Below are 23944 nucleotides of genomic sequence, written 5' to 3'. Positions count from 1 at the left end.
TACTTATGATGGAGAAGATGAGGATGCTGCTGGCTTGGATCCAGGTGACTTGTGATTTATTTAAGGGTTGTGGGGACAAAATGTCCACATTACGGGGGCTCATCTTTATTAGAGGACAACTAACATTCTACAGCAATTGTTACAATGGTATTATTCAATGTTCACCCGTTTATTCTGTCAAATTGTATTCTTTTATTTTATTTATTATTATTTTTTAAATCCCTGCATTGTATTACACATTTTCATCTTTTTATCTACTAACTCTGAACATTTAACCCTTTCATGCATAGAGGTCACTACAGCTTCTCAGATGTTTAAACACGTTGGTGACATCAAGTGACATCTAAGGAATCATTGTATCAAAGTCATGAATCACGCATCACTGACGTAGTTATGCGCCTCTGTGGCGACGTGCAGCAAAAGGAATCCAGGGTGTTTCAGGACAACTTCTTTACTTCCATCCCACCATAGAAACACGAGGGCGTCTGCGTGCAGAAGCAACGGGCTCCATGGAGCTGCAGAGGAAGGAAGAGGAGCTCGCTCTGTTCTCAGCAGCACTCAAAGCGTCGCTGCCCCACGCTGGTTACACAGCTCAGTGATGCACACGGACGCCTCCTGCACTGGCCAGTCTCCACCAGGTGTGGCCCTGAGGTGGAGCAAAGAAGAGAGGAAGGTGCTCAACGCACCCAAAGGCCCTTTTCTGCGAAGCTGTAACAGGAGGAGTAGATCTCATGATCAATGCGTCTCAACGTATCCGCACAGACGCAATAAACAAAAGCTGAGGTTCTTCTACTTCTTCTCCTGCACTTCATCTGTAGCTCCTAAATCCAGATTCCATCCAGAAAGAGCAAGAACCAGCCCACCTCCTCCTGGGTGCAGAGAGGTTTGGTTCTGGAAACCATGGACCCGCCTCACTGAAGCAGAGATGCCGCCTTCGCGCGGAGAAACCAAGTGCAGCTTGCGCGCATTCCGGGGGGGCGTGGCTTCCCGCCCGTGTGGGCGGGGCCGGCGGTTGCCCGGCAGCGGAGTGACTGACGGCCCAGCGGCTTACCGCCTCGGGGACGGAGCTGCGGTCACGAGCGGCACACGCGACCCGCGAGCCGCGAGCCGGCTCCACGTCCACGGAACAAAAGGTCCAAAAGGTCCCGCTGCTTCGTCCGCGAGGAGCCAACAGGTGAGAGGAGGCAACAGGTGAGAGGAGCCAACAGGAGCCCAGGTGAGAGGAGCCAACAGGAGCCCAGGTGAGAGGAGCCCGCGCGCCCGGTGCCAGTGTGTAGATGAAGTTGTGTAAAGATACGACGGTATAAGAGAAAAGTACGTAGAAGTAGAAGAAGATACGAAATAGCGCAAAACGAGCACAACGACATGAAGCAAAGCAGCGGAGTGAGAGAGAGAGAGAGAGCAGTAAATAACAACACACATAAACAAGCAGGTAGAGGGGGCCGCTAGAATGACGTCACACAATGAAGTAACGTCATGAAGCGCAATGGAAACACTAAAGTAGAATGTGTTTGAGTGCTTTACTCTCTTCTGCTGTATATACTGACCTCCCAGGTGTGTGTGTGTGTGTGTGTGTGTGTGTGTGTGTGTGTGTGCGTGCGTGTGTGTGTGTGTGTGCTGCATTCAGGGTCGAGCCAGACTCACGTTGAATACGATGCTGTTTCATACATAGCAGAACACAAACATCGGACAGAACAGAAACATTTAACTCATCGATCAACACTCTTAACTTACACATTTACTTTAGTACTTTAGATCAAACTGGTGTTTTTATTGAGGGGATTTGATTCAACGTTTAATGTAAAAAAAATACAAAATTCTGTCTTTAGAGACAATAAAATCACTCAATGTGTCGATTGACCGATCACCGGTTTGATCTCCGGTTTGATCTCCGGTTGGCTGCCGCAGTGCCCTCGGACACAACAGGTGTGTCACCAAAATGAATTCAAACTCAATCCCCTAAAAGCTGGAAAATCTGAAAAAACAGGTCAGTGTGTGTGTTTAATCCCTGGTGTGTGTGTGTGTGTGTGTGTGTGTGATGGTATGTGAGACACACACACACACACACACACACACACACACACAGATTAGAGGCCCAGATGGTGACGGGGGGGATTTGTGAAGTGTGTGTGTGTGTGTGTTCATGTGTGTGTGTGTGTGTGTGTTCATGTGCGTGTGTGTGTGTGTGTGTTTGTGCCAGACAAGCTTTCACTCAACATCTCAAACGTCTCTTCTACAGGACGTCCATGAGGTGCCCTCAGCGGCAGGAAGTACACTGTTTACACTGTTGTTGTTGATGTTCTAAGGCTGTTCATAGCAGGGTTCTTCATAGAAGGTTCTTCATAGAAGGTTCTTTATAGCAGGGTTCTTCACAGTAAGGTTCCTTATAGCAGGGTTCTTCATAGAAGGTTCCTTATAGCAGGGTTCTTCATAGAAGGTTCCTTATAGCAGGGTTCTTCACAGTAAGGTTCCTTATAGCAGGGTTCTTCATAGAAGGTACTTTATAGCAGGGTTCTTCATAGAAGGTTCTTCATAGAAGGTTCTTCATAGGTTCTTTATAGCAGGGTTCTTCATAGAAGGTTCCTTATAGCAGGGTTCTTCACAGTAAGGTTCCTTATAGCAGGGTTCTTCATAGAAGGTTCTTTATAGCAGGATTCTTTATAGAAGGTTCCTTATAGCAGGGTTCTTCATAGAAGGTTCCTTATAGCAGGGTTCTTCACAGTAAGGTTCCTTATAGCAGGGTTCTTCATAGAAGGTTCTTTATAGCAGGATTCTTTATAGAAGGTTCCTTATAGCAGGGTTCTTCATAGAAGGTTCCTTATAGCAGGGTTCTTCACAGTAAGGTTCCTTATAGCAGGGTTCTTCATAGAAGGTTCTTTATAGCAGGATTCTTTATAGAAGGTTCCTTATAGCAGGGTTCTTCATAGAAGGTTCCTTATAGCAGGGTTCTTCACAGTAAGGTTCCTTATAGCAGGGTTCTTCATAGAAGGTTCTTTATAGCAGGATTCTTTATAGAAGGTTCCTTATAGCAGGGTTCTTCACAGTAAGGTTCCTTATAGCAGGGTTCTTCATAGAAGGTTCCTTATAGCAGGGTTCTTCATAGAAGGTTCTTTATAGCAGGATTCTTTATAGAAGGTTCCTTATAGCAGGGTTCTTCACAGTAAGGTTCCTTATAGCAGGGTTCTTCATAGAAGGTTCCTTATAGCAGGGTTCTTCACAGTAAGGTTCCTTATAGCAGGGTTCTTCGTAGAAGGGCTTGTGGGTTTCTTGGAGCTTGTAGGAGCTTGAGGAATGTCCCGGGGAAACACTCAGGGCGGGTCTCGGGATGCGTTTCCTGTTTGCTTGTTGGCGACCTCACTTCCTGCGGCATGCGGACAGAGAGATGGACCTGTATTTGTTTTTGATGCTTTATGTCTTCAGACTCAAGTGTGAGAACATGCAGATGAAGATGTACCACCACGGCAATTACAGCAATAATAAGAAAATAACCCTCTGCCAGCAGCTGCCACGCCGAACCCGGGGGAGGAGCCTGACCCTGGGCCGACCGAGCCAGCTATGCCCCCCGCCGGCCCCCCGCGGTCCAGCACCCACCCATCACGCTGATCTGAAACACGCTCTGACCACCTGACTGCCAGTCAAAATGATGAAAGCCTCGGCGGTTGTCGGGGGCAACCGGAGAAGGTCTCTCTCTCTGAGAGGGGTGGACCCGGAGACCTGCATGATCGTCTTCAAGAACCACTGGTCACAGGTAATCAACCCGCCAATCAATCATCTAATCCAGGCGTTTTTCAGGCCAAGGACCCCCAATCTGATGGTGAGATAAAGCAGGGACCCCCTATTCTATGGAGTTTGGTCCGCCATCTTTTATCTTTGAGCTCCGCCCTCTTTAGACGTGAGCATGAACGGATCTGATTGGCTGGTGCCGGTGACGTCGTATCAGCATGATGAGTGAACCGGTGTCCAGCTTGAGACAACGTCTCCTCCAGACGTTTCTACGATATGTTGCATTCGTGTTAATGTTAAAGACAATAAATTAAATTCTGATTCTGATTCTGAAGACAATCAAAAAAAAGAGTTGATTTTTTATTTTTTTAATTAGAAAAGATTTCGCGACCCCCCCTGCAGTACCTCTGCGGACCCCCTGGGGGTCAGCTAGTCTGTCCCGGTGTCCTCATAACGGTTGGCAGGCACAGTGTGTGTGTGTCTGTGTGTGTCTGTGTGTGTGTGTGTTACTGACCCAGACTTTGGCCCTTAAACACAGGATCCATTTAGAGACAAGCCTCTCTCTCCACGGCCGCCAGGAGAACACACACACACACACACACACACACACACACACATCCATGTCTGTGTGTGTGTGTGTCTGAGGCAGGTCAAAGGTTAACACAAGTCCAGTGTCACTCTCTCTTCATTCTAGTGTTCATCCCTCCCACAGCGATCTGGTCTCTACAGACATTTATTACAGCGATGAATTCAGTTGTCGCCGGTGAATTAATTAAATAATATTAATGATGCAAAATGAAGAATTCACAGTGACGTCAATGAGGTTCCTTTCAGTCGATGAACACTTTTGGGTGTCTTGGTTTTCGGTTGTCTCCCTGTAGTTTTTTGGGGAAATTGTTTTGTTGAAGGCGAACATCTTGGTCCATCTTGGTTTCAGTCCATGGCCATCGGTTTTTTTCCGGAACCAGAAGTGATGCAAGAGGGCGGAGCAAAGTACCAGCGAGCACCAAATGAATCACGTTCACCCGATCAGGAAGCTCTTCACGTTAATGCTGCTTATGCTCACAGCCGATGCACACATCCACCATCTCCTCCCTCACGACGGAGTCTTCATCCCGCGGCGAGGAGTGGGACTCTCTTAATGTCCGCTCCTCTCTGCAGGTGGTGAAGATCCTGGAGAAACACGAGCCGGCCCGCGGCGTCACCGGCGCGCTGAGCTTCCTCTCCGGCCCCGCGGCGCTCCGCCCGGGCCCCGTCCCGGCCGACGAGGCCAGCGCCGTCCAGAACTACGTGGAGCACATGCTCTTCCTGCTGATGGAGGAGGAGGTGGGCCAAGGTGAGACAGAGCCGAAGGGGGAGGAGGAGGGGGCGGCGCCGCGTCGGCCCGGGTCTCATGACCTTGTCTTGGTTACAGGAGGCGCCATGGGGCCCATCTTGGAGTTTGTGGTGGTGGAGGGCGTGATGGAGAGGCTGTTCCTGTGGAGTCTGAGGAGACAGTTCACGGAGGACATGAAGCTGGAGCAGCTCAGGATGTACCAGATGCTTCTGTCCCAGGCCAGGCAGCCTCTGCTGCACCACAAGCCGGTGCTGCGGCCGCTCATGATGCTACTGGCCTCCTGCGCCGGACCTGGCACCGGTGGGTTGGGGCCACTCACACAACTGGCACCTTAGGTTAGCTTAGCTTAGCACAAAGACTGGAAACAGGTGGAAACAGCTAGCCTGGCTCCGCGAGGAGCCTATTTATTGACACGTTTGATCTAAATGGAAACTTTGTGTTGGTACACGTACCTGCTGGCGTCGGCTCGTTCCAGGCTGCCACACAAACACCTTTACACCCGTACACCTTTACATCTTTATACCTTTACACCTGTACATCTTTACACCGTTATACCTTTATATCTTTACACCTTTACACCTGTACACCTGTACATCTGTACACCTTTACACCTGTACACCTTTACATCTTTATACCTTTACACCTGTACACCTTTACATCTTTATACCTTTATACCTTTACACCTGTACACCTTTACATCTTTATACCTGTACATCTTTACACCTTTACACCCGTACACCTTTACATCTTTATACCTGTACATCTTTACACCTTTACACCCGTACACCTTTACATCTTTATACCTTTACACCTGTACATCTTTACACCTTTACACCCGTACACCTTTACATCTTTATACCTGTACATCTTTACACCTTTACACCCGTACACCTTTACATCTTTATACCTTTACACCTGTACATCTTTACACCTTTACACCTGTACATCTTTACACCTTTACACCCGTACACCTTTACATCTTTACATCTTTACATCTTTATACCTTTACACCTGTACACCCGTACACCTTTACACCCATACATCTTTACACCTTTACACCTTTACATCTTTACACCTTTACACCCGTACACCGTTACACCCATACACCTTTACATCTTTACACCTGTACATCTTTACACCTTTACATCTTTACACCTTTACACCTTTATATATTTACACTAGTTCCTAGTCAGGAAGTGCTTTCTCTTGCTGCAGTTGCTAAGATGTTTGAGCAGTTACCTGTGGAGTTACTCATCTGAGGCCCCCCCCCTCTCCAGACAGCGGCGGCGTGGTGGAGGCGGAGCTTGTCCTCCTGTTGAACCAGCTGTGTGTCGCTCTGGTCAAAGATCCCTCGGTGCTGGAACTCTTCTTCCACACCAGTGAGGACCAAGGAGCCGCCAACTTCCTGCTCTTCTCCCTGCTCATACCGTACACACACCGGTACACACACACACACACACACACACACACACATATATGTATATATATATATATATATATATATATATGTGTTGATGAGGCTCTCCCCTCCCTCAGGCGGGGTTCGGTCGGCCAGCAGGCCAGAGACGCTCTGCTGCTCATCATGTCTCTGTCGGCCTCTGACCCTCGAGTGGCGCTGCACATCACCCAGAACACCTACTTCTGCCCTGTGAGTGGACGCTGCAGAGGGCCTCTGGGTCACGGGGACCCCAGAGGTCACGGGGAGACGTGGTCCTCGTTGATTTAACATTACAAAATATTTTTTTTGGGGGGGTAACCAACTTTACAACATGATGAACTAAAAATATACAATGTTTTCACGTTCACAAATGAATGAATATTGCGTTGCGTGCCATCAGTGGGCCAAAGCCTCGGCCACCAGGAGCAGATGAATTCTCCTCTTCACACAACAGAAGAAAAGGCTTTAGATCAGAACTCTTTATGAATATTAAGTGGAGTTTGTGAATGTTTTGACGCGCGGATGAATCCTTTCCTTTATTCATTCATCTCCCCTCTGCATTGTAATCTCATTACAACCATTATGCAATAAACTAATGAGCTCAGACCGAGAGATGAGGAGAGAAACCCTGCCCACACTAGAGAGGAGGAGGAGAGGAGAGGAGAGGAGGGAGGAGGAGGATAGGGGAGGAGAGGAGAGGAGAGGAGGAGAGGAGAGGAAGGAGGAGTAGAGGAGAGGAGGGGAGAGGAGGAGAGGAGAGGAGGGAGGAGAAGAGAGGAGAGGAGGAGAGGAGAGGAGAGGAGAGGAGGGGAGGAGAGGAGGGAGGAGGAGGGGAGGAGGAGGATAGGAGAGGAGAGGAGAGGAGGAGAGGAGGAGGAGAGGAGAGAGGAGGAGGAGGATAGGAGAGGAGAGGAGGAGAGGAGAGGAAAGTGGTGGAGAGGAGAGGAGGGGAGGAGGGAGGAGGAGAGGAAGGAGCTGGGAGATGTTTAGAGGGAGTAAAGTAACAGATATTATAAAATAAAGCAAGTGGAGAAAGAAAAGAAAAATGCTGAACTCAAAAAATAAATGATGAATGACACAATAATCAGTAACATATATATGGAAAATATATATTTGTTCATACATTTGACTTATGAAGTAATGTATACAATTTATATTATGTATGATCCTTTATATTATGTATGTATATATATCATTTTATATCTACCTGTATTTGCACAGGTAGTTTTTACCCTGTAATGATAACAATGATGAATCATGTAATATAATGCAAAGTAAGAATGGCCTCTCTTAAGGAAAAACGTAAAATATTCAGGATTAAAACTGGATCAAAAGTCAACAGACTGCAGAGCTTTGATCTAAATGCTAACAACTAGAAGCGTAGCTAATTAGCACGCTATCACGCGCTAATTAGCACAGCGGCTTTAGAATGACTGTATAAACATTGCCTTCCCCAGAGAATCGTTCGCTAACACGCCTAAAAAAGGGAAACGCTTTAAAAGACGGGAAAAAAACACATTCTTAATGAAAACAAAAAGTACTTTTGTTCTTCTTCATTCACTGAACTGCTTCCACCTCAGCCAGGTCCTGCTTTTACTGTGTGAGTGTGAGTGTGTGTGTGTGTGTGTGTCGCCTCTAAGCCCGTGTAGACACACTCTGACCTCAATCTCCCCGCAGAGATTAAATAATGTCCGATTGGCTCGTACACAGAGCGGGATTAGTAAAGCTGCACGTGATTGGACGGTTGGCTGATTGTTAGCGAGACTCAAGACTGCAGCTGTTGTTGTTGTTGTTGTTGTTGTTGCTTCGCATACCTTCCTATTCCCTCTCTTTCTAAAGCAATAGTTGTCTTATTTGCTTCAATATAGAAATAGGATTGATACCGCTCGCCGTAAATATAAAGCTACAGTTGGTTATCTTAGCTTAGCATCAATCCTGCAAACAGCCAGCTTCATCCAAAAGGTCTCCATTGCCAGAACATACAACCAGTGCATGAATCAGAGTGTAGCGTTTGGGTGTTTTTATGCTAAGCTAGGCTAACCGCCATTAACCTGTTTGGATCCGTGAGTCTATTAATGATGTTAAATGAATGAATGAAACACTTCCTGTGTCTCCTCACTATTCCCTCACTTATCTGCACTGTAGTACGGTTGTGTGTATTAATGTGTGTGTGTGAGTGTGTTAATGTGTGTGTGTATCAATGTGTGTGTGTGTGCATTAATGTGTGTGTGTGTGTGTGTTAATGTGTGTGTATTAATGTGTGTGTGTGTATGCTCAGGTGCTGGCCACAGGTCTGTCCGGTCTCTACTCGTCTCTTCCGGCCCGGCTGCAGGTCTACAGTGAAGACTGGCACTGCCTGGCCCCGGCCGACTGGCAGCAGGTAACCGTGGCGACCAGGCACAGCCGGCGCTGTGAATGAACGCATGAATTAACGAAGGCGCGGCAGTGAGTCTGTCGGTGACGAGGCCGTGTGTGTGTGAATGGTCAAATGAGTGAATTATTACATTTACCCTGGACGATTGTTTCCCAGCATTCACATCCTCATGTTGGCTTATTAAAACCTTAGTCTCTCTTTCTGAAAGTAAAATAATAAACAATAACGGCAAAACCACCAAAAGATCTAAATAACAAATGGATAATAATAAAAAGCCGTATGAGGAGGTCTCATGTCAGTAAACAATAAGCAGTAAAAACACTTCAGTTTGTCAAAGAAAACCAAAAAAATGTTCAACTGACCTTCTGCAAAGCAGCTCGTCGCCTTTGATACAATTCACAAAAACGATCAATGGAGCGCAATGTTAACATTTCACTTTATATTACCCACTGAATGAATGCATGAATGAATGAATGAATGAATGAATGAATGAATGAATGGGGGCATCGATGACCTCACTCCCACCTGCTGTTTGGCTCCACAGGTTCCAGCTCTCGTCCACTTCCTGCACTCCCTGGACTTCTGCAGCGCGGTTACCAAGGTAACACACACACACACACACACACACACACACACACACACACACACACACACACACACACACACACGCTGATTAGGGGTCCGTCCTCCTCTCAGGTGGCTCATCCCTCCATCCGGTCTCAGCTGCTCGGCTACATCTACAACGGCTTCCTGGTGCCGGTCCTGGCTCCCGCTCTGCACAAGGTAGGAAAACACGTCGCTATCGGCGACCGCGGGCGTCGCCGAAGCTGATTGGCTGTTGAGTGGCGGTGGCGACAGAGGCCTCGAGTCCTTTCCAGATGAAGGTTTGGTTTAGAGAAGGAAAACGGTGCTTGAGACACAACAACCTGAATACGACACGATGTGTGTGTGTGTGTGTGTGTGTGTGTGTGTGTGTGTGTAGCTGACGGTGGAGGAGGTGATGACCACCACCGCCTACCTGGACCTGTTCCTGCGCTCCATCTCTGAGCCCGCCCTCCTCCACAGCTTCCTGTCCTTCATCCTGCTGCACACGCACGACAACGTGCACATCCTGGACACGCTGGTCAGCAGGGTCAACACGCCCTTCCAGGTAACACGCGCCTCCTCTTCCTCCTCCCCTTCATAGCGCTGTGGTCTGACCTTTGACCCCCTGTGCCCTCCAGCTGGGGACGGTGTCTCTGGCTCTGTTCAGGACTCTGATTGGTCTCTTCTGTGAAGACGTCATGCTGCAGCTGGTCTTCAGGTCCGTCTCTCGTGTCCTCCATGAGATCTCATTGTCGTATCATGTCCATCGTGTCAGTCGATCAGAAGACGTAATTGCGCGACTCAGCGTTGCATGCTGGGACTTAGCGGCGTCCGTGCGTCCTCAGGTATCTGGTTCCCTGCAGCCACCTGAGCGTGAAGCAGCGCTCCGCCCTGAGGCGCAGAGACTCCTGCTCCTCCAGCGCCGCCTCCTTCCTGCTCCTCTCGCCCCCCTGGTGTGCCGGGACCCTCCTCGGCCTCGGCCCCCCCACGGAGCACGTCCACTGGCCCCGAGGAGCAGGTGGCTGTCGTTCAAACGCGCACGACGATTAAAGGCCTTGCTCTATGCGCGGCGCCACGCTAACTCGCACCTTTTCTGTCCGGGTCAGGCCTGTCGCTGACGGACAGCGTGGGGTACCGGCGCGGCGCCGACTTCCCGATGGACGTGAACTACCTCCACTACCTGTGGGACGCCCGCCAAGCCATCTCCACGGCTCTCAGGTGAGTGCGTCCTCACCTGGCCCGCTGGGACACACGGCCGCCTCGTTGGTCTTCTGTCAGACGGGACACAGGAGGGGCGGAGCTAAGTACAACCCAATACAATATACAGGCAAACAAAAAAGCTGCGATCAACTTTCATTGAGAGAAAACTGTGGAAGGCTTAAAGTTGTAGAGGAGAACGCTGCGGTGACGACCTGTCGATCACAGCAAGCCCCGCCCTAAAGCGTCCCCTGCTTCATTGTTTACTGAGGGAATAAATCAAGAGTCATTTTCTCACAGACTTCAATGGGAGCAGAGGAGTCGCCCCCTGGTGGACATACGAGAGAATGCAGCTTTAACACATGAAGTCTCGAGCTTCTAAAATGACGTGAAGATTAAGCTACATGCTAATGCCTGCATGCTCTGAAGGAGAACGCCCCCCTCCCCCCTCCCCTCCCCCTCCTCCCCCCGGCCCAATCAGATGTTTCCGTCCGGCTTCTCCACTTCTGATGACTTTGTTTTTGCCTGCAGAGCTTCTCGTCAGTGGTCGTGTGCGTACGACGGGTTCGACCCTCCGCCGCAGGACTGCCGCTCGGGATCGGTCCTCCCCGAGGACGACCTGGAGGACGAGCTCGCCCGGCGAGGCAACGGCGACGCCATGTACTCTCTCCTCGTGGCTCCTCCCCCCTCGGCCCTCTCCCCGACGCCTTCCTCCTCGGATACCGTCTCCGCGGGCAACCAGGTTAGCCGAGCAGGCTCCGCCCTGGAGCTGGAGTGGGACGACATTTTCGCCGACGAGTACCCCCCCCTCCTGTCGGCGGACGCGGCGGGGGGCGGCGTGGCCGCGGAGGTGGACGGTTGCGTCTCGACGCCGCGGCACATCCAGGAGATGCGGCGCACCGCCACCAAGCTGGTCCGGGGCTCCTACGTGGAGGAGTCAGAGTTCCAGGACGACGTCCTGGTCTACGATCTGGTCGCCCAGAGGGAAACCAAGGCGGCCATTTTGGAGCGCATCATGGCGGCGAACCGGCGGTCGCACAGGAGCTTCTCCAACGGCCAGCGGGCGCCGACGGCGGCGGGGAAGACCGTCATAGAAACGGTTAACAGCATCATGTCGACGAGGAGGAGGAGCGAGGACGGGGGGAGAGAGGAGAGGAGGAGGAGCGAGGACGGGGGGAAGGAGGCGGGGAGGAAGAAGGAGGAAGGAGAAGAGGAGATGAAACGGACAGACGCACCAGGAGGACGTCCGTCTCTCACCAACGGCTTCGACGCCAAGAATCTCACCATCGACGAAGACTACGAGGACAACGAGGACGACGAGGACGACGAGGACGGCGAGACGTTTCACACTCGACACAACGGCGACCCTTTGGTGACCCCCGCAAGGGCCGCGAGTCCACCGGGCAACGACGCCGCCGACAGCGACGGCTTCCTGTCCCGGTACCAGGAGCTCATGCGCTCTTTGGGGGCGGAGCCAGACTGCGACGACGTCACCAACGACATCGGCGCATTCAGGAGGCGGGTCAGAGCGCTCAGGCAGAAACTGGAAGAGGAGGAGTCCTTTTTTTGCTCCTCGTGGGATGATGGAGGGGAGGAGGAGGAGGAGGCGATGGAAGAAGTGGAGGAGGAAGGAGAGGAGAGGAGGAGACGCCGTAGGGAAGGCAGCAGGAGGCACGGAGTTCCCTTCACAGGTCAGTGTATCAACTTGAGTCAAAGGTTTGGCAGAAACTTCAGACATTCAAATGAAATTCTGTTGATAAAACGTTGATTAATTCTGTCGCCAGTGGAAAGACATCAAACACAGACTGAAGAACATAAAGTGATTAATCAGAAAACTAGAAACCCCTCTTCACCTGTAGTTTCCCATCATGCACCAGGGCCGTTCATCAGCGTGCTGCTGTCCCGCCTGGAGAACCTTCTGGAGAACTCCATCGCCGTCAACCTGCTGGTGACGGGCCTGCTGGCCCAGCTGGCGTCGTACCCGCAACCTCTCCTGAGATCCTTCCTGCTCAGCACCGACACGCACGACCAGCCCAACGTGCGCACGCTGCACCAGGTAACACGTACGCACACACAGGCGCACGCACGCCACGCAGACACGCACGCCATGCAGACACGCACGCCATGCAGACACGCACGCCATGCAGACACGCACACCATGCAGACACGCACACCATGCAGACACACACGCCATGCAGACACGCACGCCATGCAGACACACACGCCATGCAGACACGCACGCCATGCAGACACGCACGCCATGCAGACACGCACGCCATGCAGACACACACGCCTGCCGTCTGTCCTGCAGGTGCTGGTGTCGGTGCGCGATCAGATCGAGCGCTACGTGGCGTCCCGGCCGGACTTCCCCGCCCTGGTCACTCAGGCCTGGAGGTTCCTGTTGGCCAAAGACCAGGAGAGCAAGTTCAGAGGTCAGTGAAGAGACACACACACACACACACACACACACACACACGTAAGTAAGTTTGGACCCGGTTGCTTAGTAACAGGAAAGCGTGGTTCTGTCTGCTGACCAGCAGGGGGCGATAGAAACAGTTTCCTCCAGCTCTGTCTGAAGCCGTCTCTGTCCGTCCCCCCCCCCTCCAGAGTGCCTCGAGTCCTGCGGGGACAGAAACAGCGGCCCGGACGCGCAGGCCCCGCCTCCTCTCGCCGCCGCCCTGCTGCCTTGCCCCCCCATCCCCCCTCGGGCCAAGAGCCGGGTGTTTGCCGTCGTCCTGTTCGCCGAGTTCCTGAAGGAGCTGGCTGCCGTGGCCCAGGAGCACAGCGTCGCACTCCAGTGCACCGCGGAGGAGTGACCCCACCCCCCAAACCCCAAACCCCACCCAACCCCACCCAACCTGCCAAGCACAGAACACGCAACGCCAGCGGTCAAATATTTACATGTTATTTATATGTTGATGAAAACTGTGATTCTTTGCACTGACATGTGGGTTATTACGAGATATGAACATTTATCAACACGCTAACGTGGCTACTAGCGTTAGCTCGGGCTAACAGGTGGACGGTTGCCGCTCAGAGGACAACAGGAGCTTTTATGCATGAAGTGTCTTCCCCGTTCTGACTCTTTGACGTCCGTGAGGCGTTTTAAACTATTCTTTTGACCACACGCTGGTCTGGATTCATGAGGTTTGATACTTTCACTTTAGATCAGAAAACGTTTTTCAGGCATATGAGCACGAACGGATGTGATTGGCTGTGATGTCGTATCGGCGTGAGAGGAGCTGTGGGACTGAAGACGACGTCTCCATCAGTTCGTCCCTTTCTACGACATGTTGGATTCATGTTAACGTGTATTTAAAGACAATAAATTCACTTCATCATTCAGACATTTTACCTCCACGGACCCCGTTAAGACCTCTAACACACACACACACACACACACACACACACACACACAGCCTTACTTTAACTGACATACTATTGGAACAAACCAAGATGCAAAGGAAAAATAAATGACTTCCTGCAACAACGTGTGAGGTGTGTTTTTTACGGAGCATGAACGCATCGTGCTGCGTTCATGTCGGGTGAGAAATCTGCAAACCGTTGAGCAAATCCAGCAGAAAACAGTTTTCCTCTGAACAGAGAAGAATAAAAGGGAGTATTTTAACGTGTGTGTAATGTGACGGCGGGTTGCCACGGCGCCGGCGCCCCCTGCTGGGGAAGCCTCCTCGCTTTGCTTTGCCAAGAAGGTGAAATAGATTTTGAGAGAGTATTTTGCAGACGCGTTTGTGTCTTGTTTTGTTTGTTGTTATTTTCACGCTGCAGGAATCTGGGCGGGTTCCTCAACGTGTGAGGATCCCATCCTCTGAAGACCTCGCATCTCCACTGTGACGAACTGAAGGGGGAAGTTCTCCTTCACGTGTTCCTCCTACTTCCTGACACGCATAAGCTCCTTGAAGACACTCGGCTGCTGTGGACGAGGTGAAGAACATTTCAAACATCAGCTGTGCTCTCACACCTCCATCACACATCTCCACTTCCTGTGTCGCCAGCCTGACAGCGACGAGGTGCCAGACGTCTGGTGGCGAAGAGGAGGACAGGAGGTGATGAAGAGGATGGCGATGAAGGTGCACCTGCTGGTGTGGGCTGTCGGTGAGTCACCGTAGATCTGATCCGATCAGGGAAGAACATTCCGACGTCAATGAGGTCTTTTCTTCAAAACACATTTCACTTCTCTTGTAAAAGAACTCTGCCGGTGACTTACTGTAACCAGTCACCAGTAACCAGTAACCAGTAACCAGTTCTCCACTGGTTGAGATTCTGTCCCATCTCACACGTCTGGTGGACGGAAACAAAAGAAACATTTAGGTGTTTATTTGACTGTTTGTGTCGGTAGATTAAATTGACCCATGTGCCCTTTAGATGAAGCCTCATTTAGGCTACTACGAATACGAGTCAGAGGACTACGAGTCAGAGGACTACGAGTCAGAGGACTACGAGTCAGAGGACTACGAGTCAGAGGACTACGAGTCGGATGACTACGAGTCAGAGGACTACGAGTCAGAGGACTACGAGTCAGAGGACTACGAGTCAGATGACTACGAGTCAGATGAATACGAGTCAGAGGACTACGAGTCAGAGGACTACGAGTCGGATGAATACGAGTCAGAGGACTACGAGTCGGATGAATACGAGTCGGATGAATACGAGTCGGATGAATACGAGTCGGATGAATACGAGTCACTCGGGTACGCTGGGTATCGGGCCTCCGATAGAAAGAATGTTTCATTAATGAAGCTTGATAGAATTCTTAACAACAAAGCTTATGTTTTATTGTGGATTTCAAAAGAACAGTTTGTTTTCGGTTCTCGAACTCTGGTGTTGATTAAATTATCATTATTGTGTTTAATTCACTACATTTATCTAAATTGACAGTTTCAGAAGAACGTCTGAAGCTTCTGTTAGATGATAACAATGGAACAAAGCATCGCGTGTGTCCGCTCTGATGTTTCAGTCAGGCATTCTTGCGGCGGTTGGCGTGCGAGATGCAGTTTGAGCGCCGCGGTTCGACCCGACGGAGGCGGGAAGCAGAAAACAGAGCGAGCATCCTGTGTCGATGTGGAGGCAGCGCTGCGGTCGATCACTTCCTGAACGCTCACAGAAACCGAGAGAGGGGGGGGTCTACATGGTGAGAGGGGGGGGGGTCTACATGGTGAGAGGGGGGTAGAGAGGAACGGTTAATAACGATGTGTGGACACCTGAACACCATCATTCTAGATTCATGCGCTGGACCGTCGCAGCTCGTCTGCGTGCCCCGGGTCATCCCAAAGGTCATCCCAAAGGTCACGTTATTCCACCCAACTGGGTGGAGGGGCAGCAGCGGGTTCTAGATGCTCCCCTCATCCGCGCGTTGTTACGGGAAGTCCCGTGTTTGTTTGACTCATCCACCCACCCGACCTCCACCCGGTGGCCTCCACGCCCGTCTTCACCATGCCGACCTGCCGGGCGGGTGGAGGTAGTGCTACCGTGGTGCTTCTATGCTAGAAGAGGTGTGATGACGGACACAATAAGAGGGGGGGGGCTGAGAGAGAGAGAGAGAGAGAGAGAGAGAGAGAGAGAGAGAGCTCATAACGAAGTGAGAGGGGAGGAAGAGGAAGAGGAAGAGGGCCCTCGGAGGAGCACCCAGCGCCTTTAAGCAGATGTTCAGGCAGAGAAGTGAATCCGGCGCCATGAACGGCTCGGCGGCTCTGCTGGCTTTTCTCGGTGAGTTCACAGCAAACGTGTTTCCGCCTCACGTGTTGAACGCTGGCTGTTCGTTGCGTTCTGTCAGATAAGAACAGCTGTGGTTCAGTGATTAAACGTGAACCCGTGATCTCGCTCAGCTAAAGTCACATCTGATTTAGTCTCAAATCTACCTGGAGGTTCATTCGAGGACCGAAGAGCCGTCGACACAAGCAGGAAGTAGCGGGAGCTCTGATCTGAGCGGGGAAATTAGAAAGTCAGTTATGGATTTTCAACCATAATTTCTCTTTAAAGTCACTCAATAAAAGCAATAATCAGATTAGTGCAGAAAGACTTTAAATATGGTATCAAGTGTTAAACTATACAACGAACCCGATGACATCAGTGGTCGACCTTCAGTGTCCAGCAGGCAGGTGACAGAGGTCAAAGGTCGGAGATAAAAATAGAATGAAGTGTATAGAATTACTTTAGATCTTTATTTTGTTCTGGTTGTTTATTCACACTTTAGTTTGGTGTTCCTCTCCTCATCGTTCGCTCTTTACGTTTCAGTTTTATCGATTTCTTCAATTTCCAGAGGAGAAAACGTCACGTCTGTTTCTGCAGGCGATGCGACAGGTACGTTTGTTCGTGGGTCAGGGTTGGTTCTGAAGGCTTCACAACGAGACGTCGCTAACTTCAGGCCGTTCTCAAGTCTGAAGCTCTGGTCCTGAGAAGCGGCGCTAGCGTTAGCGTTAGCTGAGAAGCGGCGCTAGCGTTAGCTTACTCAGCTCCGCCCGCACCAAGATGGCGACGGTAAACGCACAGGACGGAAAGAGGCACCAAAGAGCACGAGGAACCGGCTCCCGGCCCACGGAGTCCTGGACCCCGCCGGGCGGCGCCGCGTCTCGTTGCACCACTTCCTGTCCCTGCTGACTCTGTGGTCCCTCACGTCTCTCCCAGGTGCTCCGGACGCCTCGAGTCCGTCGCCACGCGAGACCAGCGGCCCGCCGGCGACTCAAACAGCCGCCAATCGATCGGACCGGGACACAGGGGTCTCCACGGTAACCGCCGTCTACATCACACAGGCTCAAGAAACATGGACACGCATCGATTACAGCTGGTTTGTTGGCAAACTGGAGAACGATGGAAAAGAACTACATAATATTACTACCAGTACTTAGATGGAGTATTACCATTTTCCAATACTTCCCACATACATGTTTACATCATTACATTTATCTGACCTGGGGTAAGATTTACGATATAACATGTTCCACTAAAGAAGAACGAGCAACAGCAGGTAACGTTTATCAGTCTGATGAATCTTAACTCGTGTACTTATGTACTTTGTTCCTGGACGTTGTTCTGCTGTTTACAGCGAGCTTCTACCTTTAGTACAAGGTGCCACTTCATCAGCTTCAACAATCTTCTACAGACTCCAGAAGGACGAAAAGACGTTTCAAACAACTCGACAGAGGACACCGTCACCAGCACGGCGCCCCCGCTGACCCCCGTCAGTACCGCCGTCAGAACCGGCGTCAGAACCGGCGTCAGTACCGGCGTCAGTACCGGCGTCAGTACCGGCGTCAGTACCAGCGTTGACAGAACGCAGGGGACTGCAGGCTACGTGGTCCTCGGCTTGATCGTCCTGGTGATCATCGTTCTGTCTGTGATCCTCTACTTCCTCAGGAGAGCCTCCCAGGTAACCCCCCCCCCCCATTCCACCTTAACCCCCCCCTCCTCATTCCACCTTAACGCCCCCCCACCTGAGCCGCTGTTCCCGTCTGTCTGTCCAGACGTACTCGTTCGACCTCCACTCGGCTCCCGCCGGCCGTCCCAACCAACCCGTCGGCACCTTCGAGCGCGTCCACCTGAGCGACCTGGGTGCGTTGAGTGCGTCCTCGGTCTCCTTTAACAGCTGTGAGTGTGTGGTTATACCTGACGTGTGTGTGTGTGTGTGTCTCAGATCGACCGCCTGCTAGCAGAGAGACCGCCGGCGACCTCTCACCTCCCGCTGTGTCCAACGGCTCCACCCGGCAGGCGGAGGAGCGGCGCTCCGACGGAGGGAGCGGTACATCTCCAGCTGGTCCTCACGCGTTCTCACCGGTTATCGGCGCCGTGAACGAAACCGAGCAGAACATTTGGCCCGAATGGTTCCTTTAAGGAGCCTCCGGTTGAGATGATGAGATGATGAGATGTTCAGATGTTGAGGAGATGTTGAGATGATGAGGAGATGTTGAGGAGATGTTCAGATGATGAGATGTTGAGATGTTGAGATGTTGAGGAGATGTTGAGATGATGAGATGTTGAGATGTTGAGATGATGAGGAGATGTTGAGATGATGAGGAGATGTTGAGATGATGAGGAGATGTTGAGATGTTGAGGAGATGTTGAGATGATGAGATGGAGAGCAGATCTCCCACGCGTAGTCACAGAGCGCTTTTTAAGCGTCCGCCGGGTCAAACCAGCAGATCGTAGCATAAACCTCTGGGTTCGTGGTTAAGTGTCGATGCCGTCGTCTTGACTACCGAAACAACTTCAAAGTGCATTGGAGTCCTCGCTCACTTCCCATCGTCATGGCCACCAACAGCTGGAGAACATCCTCTCCTCACCCTCCTTCTCTTCCTCTGCTCGTCCAGTCCCACCAGGAGAGCCGGACGCCAGCGGGCCGGAGACCCCGCCCACCGGCGCCGACCCCCCCGGCGCCCCCTCGCCGTACAGCCTGGAGATCATGACCGACATCTTCTTCGATGCTGTTGGGGAGGAGCAGGAGAACGAGAACAACCCCGGTGAGAACACTCAGGCGCTCCTTGCCGTTCATCAGATCCACATCTTGGGAGTCGGTGAATCTCACACGTCTCCGTCTTCTCCCGCAGCCGCCTGCTCCCGGGACCCGTTAGTTGAAATCAACCTCGACGAGGTGGCCTTCTCCTCGTCATCCGCCTCATCGTCCTGCACGTCCCTGCACATCCAGTAGAAGAACCCGCCACTGCGTCTGTGAGCAGTCGCTCTAAAGTTGTGGAAGATTTTGCAGACAACCGGTAAATAAGAATAAAAGCTCGGAGTCAAATACGTCTTTCTCCGTTTATTTCTTACAACAGCTGCTCAGTAGACTGCCAGGAACCTCCCTCCTCCAACGGTTCTCCTACCTTCAGGTGGTCTCCAAACCTACTTGCTGTGTCTCTGGTCAGGACTTACAGGGGGGGTCACATGAACAATGAGACCTCGTGAAGGCTTAGTACACGTTACAGGTGTGTGTGGTACGAGTGGACGTGTCTGAACTCGGTCAAGCTGAATAAGCTTCAGCTGGTTGAGAGAGAATCCGGTCATCTTTCAAAATAAAATATTTCTCAGAGAGAAAAAAAATCGAATGTGTACTAAAAGTATCCCACAAAGTAACACACAGTACTCCGTATTGACTACAGCATGTGTACCTGTAATACTGGTAATTACCTGGGGAGATTCGAAGGTGATAAAAGCATCTCAAACATCACACTTCCGGTGGAGCTACCGCTAGCAGAGCTAGCTAGCGTTAGCTCGTCTACGCTCCCCACGGAAGGCCCACTGGGTCTGAACTGGCTCCGTGAGGAGGTTCACCGAGGAGGTTCTCACGGGGAAACATGAAAACCTGCAGACCAACACGGCGAGAAGACTTCCTGGTTAGTGGGGGTCGCACTGCTGTTGCGTTAAAGGACGATGCAGAAATCCCGTGTTTTTCATTCTGCTGTTGAAGCGTCGCTGCGAGAAGGTGAAGTTTAGTACATTACAACATGGAATATAGACACGAGAAACAATTCACTTTGACCTCCATACGTTTTATCACGACGTCCTCTCTTCTCTGGGGTCGGGTCAGCAAAATGGATCAAAGCATCTCTTTCGCACTTCCTGTTTGAGCGATTTGCATCTGTAATTTCCCGGTTCTTGGAACGGCCCTGAACTTCGCACAAAGCAGAGCTAAACTGATCTGATCTTTAATGAGATATACTACCTCCCTTATGTATTTTATTTATTGTAATGTATTAATTGTGCACAGGATAATCACCCTCCTCCTCCCGCGGACACGGGATGCAGAAACATTTAAAATAAATAGACAAATAAATCAAAACCTGTTGAAAGTAAGCACATCATACACGATATTATTATAAGTTTATCTCTAAAACACAAATTGTGACACATATTGAGTGTTTTAATTAGAGACCTTTGGGGTGCAAAGAGTAAAGATGCGTAGAGATGAACGACAGACTTGTTTCAGCTTGTTTCAATGCTTGAGCTTTTTATTAATGCATAAAGAAGGACAGGTTATACATGTAGAATATATGTGAGGTTGTGCTATATAAACCACTCTATATAAACCACTCTATATAAACCACTCTATATAGACCACTCTATATAGACCACTCTATATAAACCACTCTATATAAACCACTCTATATAGACCACTCTATATAAACCACTCTATATAGACCACTCTATATAAACCACTCTATATAGACCACTCTATATAAACCACTCTATATAAACCACTCTATATAAACCACTCTATATAAACCACTCTATATAGACCACTCTATATAAACCACTCTATATAAACCACTCTATATAGACCACTCTATATAAACCACTCTATATAAACCACTCTATATAAACCACTCTATATAAAGCACTCTATATAAACCACTCTATATAAACCACTCTATATAAACCACTCTATATAGACCACTCTATATAAACCACTCTATATAAACCACTCTATATAGACCACTCTATATAAACCACTCTATATAAACCACTCTATATAAACCACTCTATATAAAGCACTCTATATAAAGCACTCTATATAGACCACTCTATATAAACCACTCTATATAAACCACTCTATATAGACCACTCTATATAAACCACTCTATATAGACCACAGCGGTAGAAAAGAAAAGATTTGAATGAAACCAGATGTGTTTGGAAGCCTTCGTCCTGGTCAGGGGCCACAGGGGGCCTCACATCAGTCCAGGGGTCAGGGTCTCTTGGACAGACAGACGGAAGTTCATCCGAGCAGTAATTGTTGTCTCAGGTCTTCCCGTCTGTACAAAAACAGAAAGGTGAGCTAGTCAATTGAACACAGACCAATGAAAGCGTTGTGTGGACGCATGCGGTGTCACACTGTGTGTTGTGCTGCATCACCTGGTCTGAGAGGAAAGGGAGACACAGAAAGACGTCCTCTTACCTCCATTTGGATGCAGTGCTGGATGCCGTCTAGTTGATCGTCTCTCCGGGGGCCCAGATCGGGTGGTCCAAATAAGTCCCATCGCTCCAGAACCACAGCGCCTCCTGGAGGACAAAATAGGGTTGAGTATGAAGTAGTATATATATATATATATATATAATAATAATACAGGATGGAATAAGGGAAACATGCAAATAATATATATTACCTCTCGTGCATGAGAGCCTCCAGTCCGTGTTGCTGGATGTCGGGAACGGGAGCTAAAGACAGTCGTCTGAATGTCCTGGTACTCCTGGACGCTGTGAGCGGACGTGAGGTGTCCCCACAGGGAAAGACAGCCTCTCTACAGGAGACAGACGTGTGCGGCAGGTACATATTGAGAGGATGAACCAAAGTGCTTCAGAATCAGTGTTTCACATTTAGTGTCCACACGTGTAAAAGGAGTCTGAACCCTCTGAGCCGTATAAAGACACCTGGTGGACCTTTAGTTCTCTTCCACCCAAAGAATGTTTCCATTGCTGATGTTAATTTGGCTTCATGTCTTTAACATGTACAGAAACGAGTCATCTGCATACGCTCTCATCAACGGTACCTGAGCCTGAGCCCCGGACGCCGCGGTCGGAATGTCACGGAAACAGCGTCCAGCCGTCTTAGTCCAACCGCGGGGACACGATGAAGACGTCCTGACCAGATGACGCTCTGCTGAGATAAACACACTTTTTCATTTCTATTACTGTATGAAACTGATAGTAGCTAAATACTATGACGCAATGCAAAACAACGTGTTACGTCATTACGCGACGAAGTGAATCCAAGTAATATCGATGGAGCAAAATCTAATCTAATGCTGCTGCTGTTGTATTCAAAGACAATAAGCGGACACGTAGCCGTTACTGCATGCGATACTCACCAGCCGCCCTGGTCAGCGTCATGACGGCACACAGAAGGACAGTCAGAGTCAGCGTCTTCATGGTGACGAGATGATGCAGAAGCTGGAGATGAAGACCAGCTGTAATAAGAGGACGGATTACTGACACTCGTGAAGAGGACGGAGACGCGTACGGATGGTGCACCGGGGTTGGAGAAGCTCCTCATACCTCCCTGCTCAGCTCGAGATTCAAGGGAACGATACGATACGATACGATTGGTCCGAGAGGCTGACACCCTCCAACTGTTACCTCATAGAAGATAAAGGACCTTGTTGCGTTTATACCACCGTTACCAGCGTCGGACTTCACACACCGTGAGTCATCTGGTTCTGAGAGAAGGAAGCTCACCCCAGATGTGCTCTGGCCTCTCGCTGCTCCTCCGTCTGACGTTCAGGTGGATCTTCCTCTGACTCTTATCCTCCCCCCTGATGTCCCGGGGACACGTCCACGTCCTCAGAGGGATCGTTGTGAGAACAAACACCAACCGAGTCTTGGGGCGTAACTGACTGACAGACATTTGTTTAGGTTGTTTAAAGGTTCCGTCCTCAGTCACTGATGCTCCTGAGGGCGATTCAGCAACAATTCTGCAAATTGGATGAAAGTGACAGTGAATTGACGTGAGTGCATTTGTCTGTTTGCACAGTTCGGGTCTGTGACCCGGATGTGTCTCCACAAGCAGAATAAACGGACCCCCTTTCGTTTGCAGACTTCAGGGTCCGAGTATGGAGATGAGACCCGCTGAGTGACGTCGCCTCGGGTCTGCGAACCGCTCAAATATTGAATGAGCATTTGAATGCCTCACGTCAAGCTGAAGGACACTCAGAGGCCCAGATAACCTACGAGAGTCGGCTCCGGCTGGAGAAACATTTACCTTTATTCATCTACGGGGGCCAAAACATCTGCCGTTAAAAAGTATCAAACGAGTGAGAAGATGAAAGATATTCAACTTGTTCTGGACCGGCTTCTCGCCAAAGACCAGCGCTCATTAGTGACTGGAGATGAGGGCGGTTCGATGCCTTCACAGCGGTTAGGAACGAGACCCTGAACTCCTCAACGCTGCTGGAACTGGATTATCTGGATTATGTGTTTCCTGTCCTCACTCCCGCGTCCGTATAGCTTTAGTTTCCCCCGTCCTCTGTCTGCAGCACAACGATATATATATAAACATATATGAGATATATAACATATATATACATATATAAACATATATATAACATATATAAACATATATAAACATATATAAGATATATAAACATATATATAACATATATAAGATATATAAACATATATATAACATATATAAGATATATAAACATATATATAACATATATAAGATATATCAAGTCAAGTCAAGTCATTTTATTTTGTATAGCCCAGAATCGCAAATTACAAATTTGCCTCAGAGGGCTTTACAGTCTGTACACATACGACATCCTCTGCCCCGAAACCCACCATCGGC

The 23944-nt window shown here is 49.9% G+C and overlaps 3 protein-coding genes and 2 long non-coding RNA genes across 8 annotated transcripts; 2 read left to right on the top strand and 3 right to left on the bottom strand.

The window, feature by feature from the left end:
• The first annotated feature begins 971 nt into the window (after positions 1–971).
• LOC120821690 (FHF complex subunit HOOK-interacting protein 1A) lies at positions 972–14140 on the top strand. Of its 3 annotated transcripts, none has more exons than XM_078106008.1 (17): positions 972–1174; positions 3503–3748; positions 4885–5059; positions 5138–5359; positions 6337–6499; positions 6596–6707; positions 8776–8877; positions 9416–9472; positions 9568–9654; positions 9854–10021; positions 10095–10174; positions 10302–10474; positions 10563–10674; positions 11185–12344; positions 12531–12709; positions 12965–13085; positions 13261–14140. In XM_078106008.1, exons 2-17 carry the CDS (start codon positions 3641–3643, stop codon positions 13467–13469), a joined length of 3228 nt encoding a protein of 1075 aa, XP_077962134.1. In that variant the 5' UTR covers positions 972–1174; positions 3503–3640; the 3' UTR covers positions 13470–14140. The 3 variants fall into 3 exon arrangements, with proteins under 3 accessions (XP_077962134.1, XP_077962132.1, XP_077962133.1); XM_078106006.1 differs by having other exon boundaries at positions 1022–1241; XM_078106007.1 differs by having other exon boundaries at positions 1022–1241; positions 3500–3748.
• Positions 4076–6773, bottom strand: LOC144410285 (uncharacterized). Its single transcript, XR_013468239.1, has 2 exons — positions 6299–6773; positions 4076–5208 (listed from the first exon to the last, which is right to left on the bottom strand). It is a non-coding gene; the product is annotated as an uncharacterized LOC144410285 (long non-coding RNA).
• A 153-nt stretch (positions 14141–14293) lies between the features above and the next one.
• Positions 14294–19405, top strand: LOC120821694 (uncharacterized). 2 transcript variants are annotated; one of them, XM_078106015.1, is made up of 9 exons: positions 14294–14595; positions 14667–14766; positions 16906–16971; positions 17296–17396; positions 17771–18037; positions 18132–18219; positions 18302–18406; positions 18975–19124; positions 19212–19405. In XM_078106015.1, the coding sequence occupies exons 2-9, from the start codon at positions 14721–14723 to the stop codon at positions 19310–19312; spliced, it is 924 nt and encodes a 307-aa protein (XP_077962141.1). In that variant the 5' UTR covers positions 14294–14595; positions 14667–14720; the 3' UTR covers positions 19313–19405. The 2 variants fall into 2 exon arrangements, with proteins under 2 accessions (XP_077962141.1, XP_077962142.1); XM_078106016.1 differs by lacking the exons at positions 14294–14595; positions 14667–14766 and adding an exon at positions 16236–16377.
• Positions 15428–20012, bottom strand: LOC144410284 (uncharacterized). The gene is made up of 3 exons (XR_013468238.1): positions 19789–20012; positions 16530–16592; positions 15428–16437 (listed from the first exon to the last, which is right to left on the bottom strand). It is a non-coding gene; the product is annotated as an uncharacterized LOC144410284 (long non-coding RNA).
• Positions 20013–20590: 578 nt separating this feature from the next.
• LOC120821693 (ladderlectin) lies at positions 20591–22958 on the bottom strand. The gene is made up of 6 exons (XM_040180590.2): positions 22834–22958; positions 22467–22565; positions 22149–22258; positions 21765–21899; positions 21557–21660; positions 20591–21413 (listed from the first exon to the last, which is right to left on the bottom strand). Exons 2-5 carry the CDS (start codon positions 22525–22527, stop codon positions 21586–21588), a joined length of 381 nt encoding a protein of 126 aa, XP_040036524.2. The 5' UTR covers positions 22528–22565; positions 22834–22958; the 3' UTR covers positions 20591–21413; positions 21557–21585.
• Positions 22959–23944: the final 986 nt, after the last annotated feature.

Source organism: Gasterosteus aculeatus, chromosome 7 (assembly GCF_964276395.1).
Source record: "Gasterosteus aculeatus chromosome 7, fGasAcu3.hap1.1, whole genome shotgun sequence".
NCBI lineage: Eukaryota > Metazoa > Chordata > Actinopteri > Perciformes > Gasterosteidae > Gasterosteus > Gasterosteus aculeatus.
Note: the sequence above shows the minus strand (reverse complement) of the source record. Positions and strands in the feature narration are given on the sequence as shown.

What these genes read in the sequence shown, in the direction of transcription:
- LOC120821690 (XM_078106008.1), top strand. Translation starts at nt 3,641, where the DNA reads ATGATGAAAGCCTCGGCGGTTGTCGGGGGCAACCGGAGAAGGTCTCTC. An exon ending in CTGCGCCGGACCTGGCACCG is followed by an intron (nt 5,360 to 6,336) that starts GTGGGTTGGGGC and finishes CCCCCTCTCCAG; the next exon opens with ACAGCGGCGGCGTGGTGGAG. An exon ending in GCCATCTCCACGGCTCTCAG is followed by an intron (nt 10,675 to 11,184) that starts GTGAGTGCGTCC and finishes TTTTGCCTGCAG; the next exon opens with AGCTTCTCGTCAGTGGTCGT.
- LOC120821694 (XM_078106016.1), top strand. Translation starts at nt 16,314, where the DNA reads ATGTTCAGGCAGAGAAGTGAATCCGGCGCCATGAACGGCTCGGCGGCT. An exon ending in GGGACACAGGGGTCTCCACG is followed by an intron (nt 17,397 to 17,770) that starts GTAACCGCCGTC and finishes AATCTTCTACAG; the next exon opens with ACTCCAGAAGGACGAAAAGA. An exon ending in GCGCTCCGACGGAGGGAGCG is followed by an intron (nt 18,407 to 18,974) that starts GTACATCTCCAG and finishes CTGCTCGTCCAG; the next exon opens with TCCCACCAGGAGAGCCGGAC.
- LOC120821693 (XM_040180590.2), bottom strand. Translation starts at nt 22,527, where the DNA reads ATGAAGACGCTGACTCTGACTGTCCTTCTGTGTGCCGTCATGACGCTG. An exon ending in CGTCCGGGGCTCAGGCTCAG is followed by an intron (nt 21,900 to 22,148) that starts GTACCGTTGATG and finishes TGTCTCCTGTAG; the next exon opens with AGAGGCTGTCTTTCCCTGTG. An exon ending in GAGGCTCTCATGCACGAGAG is followed by an intron (nt 21,661 to 21,764) that starts GTAATATATATT and finishes TTTGTCCTCCAG; the next exon opens with GAGGCGCTGTGGTTCTGGAG.